At 34.6% G+C, this 13,407-nt stretch overlaps 1 protein-coding gene across 2 annotated transcripts in view; it reads left to right on the top strand.

Moving 5' to 3' along the window:
• Positions 1 to 2,200: 2,200 nt before the first annotated feature.
• LOC138711755 (uncharacterized) overlaps positions 2,201 to 13,407 on the top strand; it is a 54,024-nt gene continuing 42,817 nt past the window's right edge. The window contains exons 1-2 of one of the 2 annotated variants that reach the window (XR_011335441.1): positions 2,201 to 2,358; positions 8,058 to 8,155. Coding sequence is in view for 1 of the 2 variants with exons in the window: in XM_069842939.1 (XP_069699040.1) it covers positions 2,301 to 2,358 (58 nt within the window). In the remaining variant the exon portion in view is untranslated. The remainder of the gene's footprint in view (positions 2,359 to 8,057; positions 8,156 to 13,407) is intronic. The other variant, XM_069842939.1, reaches the window with a different exon arrangement.

Genomic DNA, 13,407 nt, shown 5'->3' with positions numbered 1-13,407 from the left:
CGAATTGTGTTATAGAGTGTCAGTTAATGTGTCCTAAAGTGTCAGTGAAATGCGTCATAGTGCCACTACAGTGAGTGAGATGAGAGTAAAGTGAAAGACTATTGAAACTTATGTAGGGCCTATACATATGTAGGTTGTATTGTAAAATTAGGTATTTTATGTTTTATTATTAATTATAATTATTGTTTTAAATTGTATTGTGTATTCTTATGGTATTGTATATATAATTGTATTGTGTATTGTAAATTTTATTGTGTATTGTTTATCATTTTATTGTGTACTAGTCGTACCCGTGCGCTCCGCTGCACCCGTTAAAAATAAATATAAAGTGATTACATAATTAAAATACAACATCTGGTCCAGGGAACATTCGTGTTTGATAGAAGGATAAATCGTTTAATATGTTACTTAATTTAAATTGTATTTGAATAATTCAAATGCGATCATTTTGGTCCAGAGACCACTCATTTGGTGCAATGATAATTCCTTTACCATGTTTCTTAATTGTTATTACATGCAAAAAAAATTAAAATATGATCATTTGATTCAGAGAACATCCGTTTTTGGTGCAATTTGGTCCCATCAAAATTTTACTTGGAATGAAACGTATTGGAAATAATTTTTAAAGAAACATTTGATATATAAATTTTTTCACAAAAATCAATAATAAGCGAGATATTTCGGTTTATTTATTTCAGGCCCCCTTATAACCCCCCTTTTAAATAAAGTATTTTGAATGCTATATAGCCTAAAATCTAAGTTACAACGAACTTAATTTATATTCCAATTTTCATCGAAATCCGGTCAGCCATTATAGCGTGAAAAGGTAACAAACATCCAGACAGACAAACATAAATATCAGTCCTATCAAAATTTTGCATGGGTTAAAACTTATCGGAATTCATTTTTAAAGAAAGTTTTGTTATGTAACATTTTTCACAAAAATCAATAATAAGCGAGATATTTCGGTTTATTTAATTCAGGTCCCCTTATAACCCCCCTTTTAAATAAAGTATTTTGAATGTCATATAGCCTAAAATCTAAGTTACACCGAACTTAATTTATGTTCCAATTTTCATCGAAATCCGTTCAGTCATTATCGCGTGAAAAGGTAACAAATATCCAGACAGACAGACAGACAGACATACAAACAAAAATTTCAAAAAAGCGATTTTCGATTTCAGGTGGTTAATTATATATGTTAGGGCCAATTATTTTTGGAAAATCGAAAATTACCAGAAAAATTTCGGCTACAGATTTATTATTAGTTTGGATTGTTCATATTGTGTATACCACTGCCACCGGGTGCTTGCCCACTTGCAGTGTAAACAAATACATACATACATACAATTTAAGTAATTACATATCACCTTAATTAATTACATACCAACTTAATTAATTACATATCAACTTAATTACGCATCATCTTAATTAATTACATATCACCTTAATTAATTACATATCAACTTAATTACGCATCATCTTAATTAATTACATATCACCTTAATTAATTACACATCAATTTAATTACTTATAATCTTAAATAATTACATATCACCTTAATTTATTTACATATCAACTTAAATACCGGTACATATAATCTTAATTAATATGCTATGTTTGTAATTTGTAATATAGAATAATCGTTGTAACTTTTCCGCTTCTTGAGACAACGGGACGCATTAACGAAAAACGGGACGCATTAACGAAAAACGGGACGATCCCGTATTTTACAGGACGTCTGGGTACCCTACAGAAAGAGAGTATGAGGAAAGGTAGACAAAAAAAAGAGAGAAAGAGCAAAACCGTGTTGGAAAGAAATTGTTGCCACTTAATATGTACCAGTACAAGAATATAGTTAGACACTAGGCAAATTAGTAGGCCTAATATGTTTACAGGGAAACAATTTCATTCGGGAGGCAACTATGTGCAGCCGAAGTGACTGTGTATCCGGAAGTGTTTTATGACAGCTCTCTGGCGAGTGTTATCGATAATCGTAAATCAAGATAACGTCATGTTTTGAGTCTAACAGTAATAAATTTTCAAAACGCGATGAGTAACGTAATATATTTCCTAAGAAAATCAAGCACCAAGCCGTCTTGCTTGATTGACATCTTGTTCCAATATTTCATAGTAGCACTGCACAAAGGACATCCGTGATGACAAGTATTGTAATTATAATGGTAAAGCATTTGAGTGGTATGTGTCACAAACTGTATATAAAGAAGTAACGTGCCGTGTTCAGGCCAGTCGTTATTCGTTTGCAGAAACCTTCACTTGGCACTTCTTCACCGAACAACATGATGAGCAAATCCCTCATTGTCTGTGTGGTTCTTGCTACGCTCCTGGCATTTTGTGGTAAGTTCCATTACTCTTTTCCATAGGCTATTGCAGTGAAAACTCTGTAAATTAGACATTTACGGTTCAACCAAAATGTGTCCGAGATAAAGAGTGGACAAAATCTCTGAATGCAATAGTGTAGCCTTTATATCAGAGCAGAAGTGGTGTAAGTCAAAAATGGGTAATGAGTAGGGCTAGGATTTTGATTAAATAATTGCATCTTTTTTCTAGTAAGCCAGAAGCATTGCTGCTTTAGTATTTATGTGTTATTTGATAAACTGAGTAGTAGTAGGTTATTTTACGACGCTTTATCAACAGCTTAGGTTATTTAGCGTCTGAATGAGATGAAGGTGATAATGCCAGTGATATGAGTCCGGGGTCCAAAACCGAAAGTTACCCAGCATTTGCTCATATTGGGTTGAGGGAAAACCCCGGAAAAAACCTCAACCGGGTAGCTTGCCCCGACCGGGAATCGAACCCGGGCCACCTGGTTTCGCGGCTAGACGCGCTAACCGATACTCCATAGGCGTGGACGATAAACTGAGTGTTTTAAGACATTTTGTTAGAGCATTTTTTGCATTTTTTGCCTGTTTCAACTTATGAGAGCATCTTTTGTTTTATTCGGTCATTTTTTAGGCATTTTCATTTAATTTTGGCCATAAATCCCCATTATTAATGTAAAATAATGTTTATTTCCTTTGATATTTTCTTTACATATTTTTTCCATTAATACCCATTATTTTGTATAATATTTAATCGTTTTTCTACACATATATTGCCATTTTAACATAGTACACCCCATGTAATGGATCGATCAAATACCCCTTCAATATAGACTCCTTTATACCTGCTAATTCCGGATCAGAGTGGCCTTGTGGTAGACTACATGGAAACTAAAAGTAAATTAAATCCATGGCGCTACAGCCCATGAAGGGCCAAGACCGACCAGCTGACTGCTGACCTCACATGCACATGCCGAAGCAGAGGTGAACGATCATACATGGAAAGTACATCAGCTAAAATAATTAAAGTGTACTACTTAAAAAAAATTATGTAAAATTTAATTTAATTACTAGTCTAAATATTAAGTACTACAAAACCTCTTTTCCTACTAAGCCAATTATGCAAAATCAATTTTTAGGGCATTTTTAATGACATTTTTTAAAGATTTTTAGGTCATAAATGCATTGGTTTTAGGACATTTTTTCATGATTTATAGGTCATCAAAATCCTAGCCCTAGTAATGAGGGTTAAAGTAAACATTCTGTAAAATACAGCGCAAAGTAGCAATTAACATTCAATTTATTTAAACTATTAGTAGTCAGTGGATAGCAAGAAGGACATATTAATTGCTATTTTGCGCTGTATTTCACAGAACTCTCATTTTAAACCTCATTACCCAATTTTGGCTTACACCACTTTTGCTCTGAACAGCTCATATAGTAGTGAAAAACGAAACTTCTTGTGTATTTTACCATGAAGCGTCTGAGACTCAAGTTTTAACGCGCTGATCTACCACTCAGGTGGCCCGACTTCGATCACCGGGCAGTTCATAATGGAATTTGTGGTGGACAAAAACGTTTCATAGGGATTTTCTCGGGGATTCCCGTAAACTATTTTTACTGCTGTCATTAATTATCTCTCTTCAAATTTTCATTACAATTTTTGAAATTTTATTTCTTCTTCAACTGTTTGACATTGCCAGTAGTTTGAAAGTTCCTTCCTTGGAGCAAGTAAAAGTCTGGAGTCAGCATAAGCTGCCTTTAAAGGCAACGTAGTAAAGGACAGAAGGACGAATCGGTTAGGAAAAATGTCCATTAACTACGGTCTTTCATACATTCTGTCTGTCGTGTCACCATCTTTCAAAGACTGTCCAATCGCGCGTTGACAGATTCTGACCAAGTTGCTTTCATCAGAATATCCAGTAATATAACTGTTTTTATAAATTCTATTTTTCATCTTTTTTGAATGTAAACTAGATGACAAACGTTTATCAACTGAAAAGTAGCAGGCATTTCCCATATTTATTCTGCGTTTAATTTCCTCTCGAGTGTCATTTCTATTTGTTACTGTTGCTTCAAAGTATTTGAATTTTTCCACCTCTTCAAAGAATAAATTTCCAATTTTTATGTTTCCATTTCGCACTATGTTCTGGTCACGAGACATAATCACATCGTTTGCTTTTCGGGATTTACTTCAAAACCTATCTCATTACTTCTTTCAAGTAAAACTGCCATGTTTTTCCTAAGAGTTTGTGGATTTTCTGCTAACATATTCAAGTCATCCGCATAAACAACCAGCTGATGCAATCCGTTCAATTCCAAACTCTCTCCGATTTCCTGGACTTTTCTAATGGCGTAGTGTAGAGTAAAGTTAAAAAGTAAAGGTGATAGTGCATCTCCTTGCTTTAGCCAGCAGTGAATTGGAAAAGCATCAGACAGAGACTGGCCTATACGGACTTGGTTATACATTTCAATGAAACACATTTTAGTTAATAGAAGTAGCTTCTTGGGAATACCAAATTCATTAAGAATATTATACAAAACTTTTTTTAATAGAGTCATATGTCTTTTAATGTTTATAAATAACTTGTATAACTTACACGTCACGTTTTCCTCTATTATCTGTCGAATACAAAAAAAACTAATCAATAGTCGATCTATTACGCCTGAAATCTCACTAATGATCCCCAATAATTTATACGTACTGAAAAAATTTTTGTCTTTGTTGATAGCTACAAAATAGATTAAAACTAGTGCCTTGTGCAGCAAATACTGCTGAAAACTAAGTCCATTAGACGTTCAAATAAAAATTTTTCAGATTTATTTTCAATGAAGAATACTTGTCTTTTTGATAGTTATTTGCTTCCATAATAATGAAACATACTCCCTCTGAATTGATTGTTTTAGGCCAAATACTTTTTCTTGAACCTATACAACATCAGTTTTTGAGTTTGAACGCGAAAACGCAAGTATCAATGTCAGGACGATAGCAGTAGCTATTTCAGGTCATTGTGGATTGTAGGCAAAAGTTAAAAAAATGTCAGGTTTGCTAAGCTTTCGAACAATAGCAATTTCGCAGAACTTGAAATGTAGAGCGTAAATTCATTTTATCCTACTAAGAGATCTTGCTGAAATGATCTGGAGACTACAAAAATTCTAGGCCTCTTTTTTTATCAGTAAGTAATACCTTTTGATCTTTCCTTAGGAACTGTAATTTTTGCGCTCTCTCGAGCCAATACTGAAGACAATGACACATATCAATATCTACATTACACCGTCATTATGTATATGAAAAAGACCCAACCCCACTGGGTTAATAAGTATAAAAATATTTTATTTTTAATAATAATATTATTATCTTACTTAAGTTTTGTAGTTACATACAGTATAGCAGTCATTCAGTAAATTATAGAAATGAAGATCTAAATTAAGATATTCTCTACATTTACTTACATAACCACAAAACGTTTCACTTTCATGTCATCAATATAGCATCAGTATTATGTACAATTAATGAAAAACAGATGCATCATGATATTAACTACAATAATATTTAATTTCTAATGGTAATAATGTCATCAAACCACCTCAAGTTTCGTAGATTTGAATATCCAATACACAGCTATGCTCAGAAAATTATACACTGCAGAATAAGTTTTTAATAACAAATTGAATTGAGCTCTAGATATGTCGGTAATCCTGCAGGTCATGGCCTTCGTGTAATAGCCTATTGTTTATTGTAGTGTGTGTTTTGTTCTGAAATTCAATCAAGTCGGCCGTGAATGTAATTAATTAGTTCTCAAAACTGACGAAAGATGGATTTTGGAATAAAGGAAAATGATGTAGGAAAATTGACATTTCACTGAAAACTGCTACTTTTCCGGAAAACTTTGGGTTCCAAGCTTCAAAATGAGGGGTCATTTATTAAAATCCGTTCAGCCGTTTTCCCGTAATTTCCATTACCAGTTCAAATTATATATATATATATATATATATATATATATATATATATAGATAATTCCCCAGCCTGTTAGTAGGGTAAGGTTGCGTATATCGCACCACTTTAGCATTTATAATTTTTATTGAACAATACAATTTTTATTTTCTGCATTTCTCTGTGGAAATACATTCCCAGAACATTTACCTTTCATGTAAAAAAGAATCCTTGAATTTGATTTAATATTTTTGAAGTAGAATGACATTTTCGAAACACTTGTCAGTGGTGCCATTTAGCAACCAGTTTCCTAAATAGCACCTGCGGTTTCTTAAATCGCACCTGTTTATCTGCAGGGAACTGGATGAAGGAAAGGTTTTAATATTGAACATATTGAACAGTATTTAATATGAATAATGTAATAAATGCAAATTAAAAGTTTATTGAAATTAGTGAAAGAGAGTAACGCATCTTCAAATGAAATTGAAAAAATAGAGCATAAATTACATAACATTTAAATTTCCTGAATGCGTTTTTTATTGTTACACATTTGCCATGTGCTTCACCAGGCAGTTCAAACTGTAAACTGCGTCAACTTTTCTCCACTATTATCTCGAACTGCTTCATGATTTAGATGTCTGAAATGGTTTGAAGATAGAAACATCTAAAGACTGGACCTCTGAGTATTATGACGAGGAAGCTAAAATAGGAGAACATTATTTTCCCGAGATAATATAGCTTCTAAATTTTTGGAATGGTTCGTATAGGTGGACATACAGAAGCAGCACTTTTTTCTATGACAGGTTTGAGTGGAAATAAAATGTTTGAGCTATTCGACAAATAGTTCACTGTTGATGTAACCTGAATCAGAGCAAACAAATAACGATCCTGGAAGAACACCAGCTGATAATGTAGGATGCACTGTTTGACGTTTAAAAATTTTAATAGGTGGCACAAAATATCTGGTGCGCTTGTACAACACACACTTGTTGTATTAACGCCCTTTTCACCACTTGATATTGCACCCACCTGATGCATTCCTCGTTGAGTTAAAATTTTTGGGCCTTCTTTTGTACGGCTAGAATTGCTACAGTTGCTCATATCGCACCGGTGCGAATTAGGCACCTACAAAGTGGTGCGAATTAAGAAACTACGTCATAAGTTATTATTTCCTTCATTCTAGCCTATAATCACCACATGTTCGAAAATCGTACTAAGTTAAATGTTCTTTAATATTTCTTTTAACCAATAACATCTTAAGATTATGGATTCCTTTGCATACAAATCCGTTATTTAGTTACAAAATGTTAGCTAAATATACATCCACCTGAGAGATTATATTAAATACTCTATCACCACGTTGCTAGCACAAACAAGTGGCAGAAATCAAGTGACATGGTGGAAGTTCATATGGTAGATTGTAACAATACCACTAGATGCTACACTACTACAGTAACTTGTTTTAAACTAGCAGTGGTGCCATTTAGGAAGCGGTGTGATTTATGCTACTCTACCCTAAGTATTATAATATGTATTTATATTAAACTTTTTCAATATTTTGTTCTAATTTAGACCGTTTCGACTACAAACTCACAAAAAATACACAATTATATAATAGAGTGTGAATTTCTATACAAGACTCTACTTAAAAAATCTGGTTGTTTAATGTATTAACATAGACAAGATACATTTCTGCTAGTTTTACATCCGTAGCTATGGTAGACATGTACATATTATTTGCTTATAACATATCACTTTAAATATAAAAACTCTTCCTACAGGCAGAACTGAGGGCGCAGAAGACTCCGAAAACCCCCTGTCTATTATAGGCAACTTTGGAACACAAATCGAAAATTTTATACAGCAACTAATTTCACAGGTAAGTAGACTTTATTTACTCAACAATATATTCTTTAAAGAATCCAGGTAATCTCACTGTATCTAACCATAGTAATTATCAGACCTTCTTAACGATTCTGGACTCATTTCGTTTCATCTCACTCAGACGCTAGATGATCATAGCAGTTGATAACCAATTAAAAACAATATTTTTCATATCCTTTGCTTCCTACACACTAAAAGAACCAATTATGATATGTGAGGAACCGTTGAAGAATGAATAGAGGACCTCAAAACAAGCAAAAATGTTCCTGTAAATACATAGTTAATTCAGTTACAACTTTATTTCTACATCTTCGTTTACAAAGTCCATGCATAATTCCACATACAGTGCTCAAAATGGCTACAGGCTTCTAAACGTCGCATCATGGAATGATTTACTCTCTCCCATATTCCGCGTGTCTGTTTTGTCTGCTGACACTCTTATTCAACATTTCAGAGACACAGTAAAGCTGGGCCCACACTATATAACAAAACACGTTACATAACAAACTTTGTTAAGTAACATGTTTCTTTAACTTGCTATATGTTATATTTGTGTTGGTATCAAAATAGCATCCTTGTAGCAAATTATATAACACGATAAATTAAATAAATGTCACGACTGAAAATGGCGTCGAGTGCAGATGATGTAGTTCTTGCTGCTGCTGCTTGTGTGATTCTGGCAGGAAGTAGTAGGCCTTGTGAACGAAAATGTTGGGTGCGGCCATCATTACAAGTTAGAAAACTATAAAGTAGAAGTAGCCTTTTAGCAGATCTTATGAGAGATGATGGTGATTCCTTGGCAGGAGAACTTGGATATGATGGATGTTTCAAAAACTTTGCCATAATGACCAGTTCTGATTTTGAATACCTTATAAACGTAATCGGACATAAGATAAGTAAGAAAGACACTTCATTTCGAGATGCAATACTGGCGAGAGAAACCGTTACTTTAAGATTTCTTTCAAGTGGAGATTCCTATAAAATTTTAAGCTATTTGTTCAAATTCTCAAGCCAGAGCATATCCAAGATTGTGCCAGAGTATGTGAAGCTATCACTGACTCATTTTGTCCCTTAAAAACAAGAGTATCTTGAAGTACACCCATTTTGATTTGTAGTGAGCGTTTGCTCCATATCCACTTTTCTCTTCCTTTAATTGTCTCTGGAACTGTCCAATAAGGATTCTCATTTCATTTTCAAACTCTTGCACATCCATTTTCATATTAACACCCAATTCAGCCCATACGTCGTGCTTTTTATTTGTCTTTGTAGTCCATATCATTCGCTGATCCCATAATACCCGTTTTTCTCTGTACAGCTCAATTAACTCATAAGTTGCAGTTTTGTTTCACTACATTATGCCAAGTTGACTTCGGAACACAGATTAATAATCACGCAAAGCGCACAGATAATGCTTGCAAGATACTACGCAGTATGCAAAACGCAGGACGTGATGATTCCAGCCAGATTCAGCTCGTATCGTTTTATGTAGCGGATGTGTTTTATAACAAGTTACAAGATGCGCAAACATGTTATATAACGATGTTCTATAACAGTGGCCGGCAGAAGCTGCAGTTATGACGTAAGAGCCAGTCAGGCCTCAAGAGCTTGGAAGAGCGAGCAGTTGAGTCGTATTACTGTTAACACGCACCAGCGCAGTGGCGTCAGTGCAGACAGTTCTTGGAGATAAATTGATGGAATCACATTCCTGTATTTTGCTAGGGAATAACTACTCTGCGGTCATGATGGCAACATTCTTGGCAAATTCCCCGTCATTAAAAGAACGCATGTTCTTTGCAATGGCTAGTGAAATCCTCTATCTTAAGCCTTAAGCTTACCATTGATTCACTGACAGTGTGTTCCCTAGCTTCACTTAACAATTTATCTTTCAATTGCTGCACTAGTACTTGTCGATATTCTCCCCCATATTTGTCATAATCATTTGTGTGGCATACAGAATAATGGCGTTGTATATTGAATTTCTTTACGTGCTGAAACAGCTGGCCACAAATCAAACACTTCGCCATTCCTCCATGCTCCATAACACAGTTTGATCTCGACAAAGCATTTAGCTTATGCACGATAGTAACACAAAGTGATGGTGTGTTTCAAAAGTTGAAATATACTTTGCATACTACTCACCAAGTTAGGGCCTAGATAGTTCAATCTGTATATTGTGTAGGAAAATGTCTGCTAAAAAACACTTGAACTGTTTTCAAGTTTCCGAGTAGACAAAGTGTTGTAGTACTGCTTAAATTATTTATTTCTATATTTGTATATTTATAGCAGTTTCGGAGCCTCATTTACATAATGCGAACGCTTCTGCAGCTGGCTGTATTATGCATTTCATATTATTATAAGTATATTAAATCTGATTACAAACCAAAATATTTTGTTACATTGATTTATCACGGATGTACAGTTTTGTTTTCGTACAATGTATTGTAATTGTGCTGTTCCTATACTACCTCAGACGAATGGATCGCGCTCTGTCATTGCATAGGCGCCGTGCCAACACTGTTCAGTTGAACCTTCTCTCCTCGCTGTGCTCAGTATGCAGAGTTTCCCGAGCAAAGAGCCGCTACGGCTCCGTGATATGACGTCACAGAGCACGGAACATGCCGGTCACTGTTCTATAACATCCTCTGATCTTTACCGACACCCGATGGATAACATATAACTTGCTATATAACACAAAAAAACTCATGTTATATAACATTTTCTTCCTGTTTCTACACCAAGTTATGTAACTTTGTTACATTGAAGGTCTTGTTGTTTGATAAACGTCTTCAAGGAAAGTGTTCAGCACAAGAACGCTTTGCTTCATTCTATTGCAATTAGCACATCCATACATGATGAGCATATATGCCATTTAACTCTGGTCCTGGAGATACAGAAGGAAGAGTCTACAGTGATGAAGTGTTTCAAAGAGAATGGATAAACTATATGAAAGAAACCAGAGAAGACAGACTAAAGGCAAGTGTTCTACTAAACAAAGTAGCAAGTGATATAGATACATTAGTAAACAGATACACTGAAGTGGAAAAGAAGTTAAAGGAGGTTGTCCAAGAGCAGGTGGTGTTAAAATCGACAGTTAAAAAATGGAAAAATGATAGTAGAATTAATAACATTGTGATTTATGGTGTTGAAGAGCGCGATCATGAAAAAGGAATTGATACTGGTTTCGTAGTGCTAGAATTATTAACTAAGTATTTCAGTCTAAACTTGGACATAAGTGCGATTAATAACGCGTATAGAGTCGGTAACGGAAAAAAAGACCAATTATTGTGAAATTGAACAGTTACTTTATCAAAGAGCACATCATTGCCAATACGCGTCAACTCAAAGGCACAAATATATTCATAGAAAATGGCTTTGCAAAAGAAATTAGAGAGAAAAGAAAGAAACTAATTCCAATATTAAAAGAAGCTCGAGGTAAAGGATTGAGGGCAACTTTAGTAAAAGATAAAATGAAGATAAACGGAAACATAGTTAACGTAGAGGCCTTAAATAATCAATTCACTGAGGATTTATTCAGTTGCTGCAACAACAGAAATAACGAAATAGAGACTTGTGGAAATAGAGCATCATCGACACCACACGTAAACAGAAGTGCATCACGAAACAGGAAGTCTAGAAGCGTAGAGAGGACTGATAAGAAAAGTAACTCATCAAGTGGGCAGAAGGAATCAGAAATAACAAATAGAAGAAGTGATGAGCTTAGGGGAGTGAATGATATTAGAGCATACCTAAATAAAAAATATCTGCCATTTTCTGATTAGAATACATTCTGATCACAATACAGTAGCAAGCAGCAAATACTGACAAATCCCAAGAGGAATAACAAATCACGGAACATCCACTATTCCTTGTTTTCAGTTGTCAGGTGACAATAATGACTATACGTCCTCTTTTCCTTTTACAAGGCCTACTGATTTAATAAACATGACCCATTAATACAGGTGAGTCAGGAGAAAAGATACATGGTTTGAGGGGTGGTAATATTGGTGATTGTAAGCAAAAAAGTTTATATGAACATATGTCCTCTTCTTAACGATCTCGGAGAAAACTAATTGAAACAATGAGGAACGGGAAAAGAGCAGATGATAGTATATTAAAACACTGTCACATTATGTTCTATTTAATTGTGTAAGGTAGGTGTCCCTGATATGGCCATGCTAAGGTTTGAGAATTTTTCTAGCCGCCATTTTGAAAAAAATGTAAACCACTTTTTTCTTACTCGTTCTCAGTCTAATGGACTTTTTTAAAACAATTTCTTTTCCCCATAAAAATAGCTTTAATTGTCCAAAAAGTCCCAAATTCCAAAAGTCTACCTAGTGGCCATATCAGGAACATGTGCACATGACGTGGCCACCCTTGTTCCATGTTCTACAAATCGTGATTGTTTTCAGTTTGATAGCGCAGTTGTGCTAAAATTAAATAATTTTGGTGTAAAATGAATAAACATGACATTTTTTTTATAATTCAAAAGTGTAGTCAAAACAGGTTTTTCCATAAGAAATTAAGTTGTTTTTTTTTAAATACAAAATGTTTGCGTAATCCCAGCTATAAGGCATGTAAATTTGTAACGTAAAAAAATAAAAGTGAAATGAACTTGATATGGTGCATTTGATATGGCCATATCAGGAGCAGGTAAGCTTTCACGAAAATCGTTTGATTATGAACAACTCGTAAAAGATACGCCATCAACGACAACACCAATCAACAGAACATTAAAAACTGAATGGAGTACGATTTCATGAAACAAGTTTTTGAAAAACATGCATAAAACAAAGGAGACTTACCAGAGAAAAATAAGAAGAGGTCACATGAAAACCGCAAAACAGGCAACTGACGCCATATTGCTCAACCTGATTGGATGGAAAACGATCAAGTGACATACCAGGATGCCCTTTCACTGGATGCTGCTGCAATTTAGCGGAATTTTTGGTTAACTAACTCACAATAGGGGGGTGGCCATATCAGGAACATGGTCATAACAGGAGCACCCACCTTACTTCTCTTTACAGAACATGTTCAAAAAGTCCATCGTCAACTTCAATGCACTTTGCAGCTTTTGTAGACAGTTACTGTGTTGCTGATCTGAGCTGATTCGGACATTCCTTTACTACAGCACAAGCATGTAAAATCCGAGCGAGAAGTTCCTCCCTTGTTTCCACTTTGCACTTGTAGACTTCGCTCTTAAGCCAACCCCACGTATGGTAATCCATTGGAGTAAGTCGGGTGACC

Source organism: Periplaneta americana, chromosome 13 (assembly GCF_040183065.1).
Source record: "Periplaneta americana isolate PAMFEO1 chromosome 13, P.americana_PAMFEO1_priV1, whole genome shotgun sequence".
In the NCBI taxonomy this organism is placed as follows: Eukaryota; Metazoa; Arthropoda; class Insecta; order Blattodea; family Blattidae; genus Periplaneta; species Periplaneta americana.
This window is presented reverse-complemented; position numbering and strand designations above follow the sequence as displayed.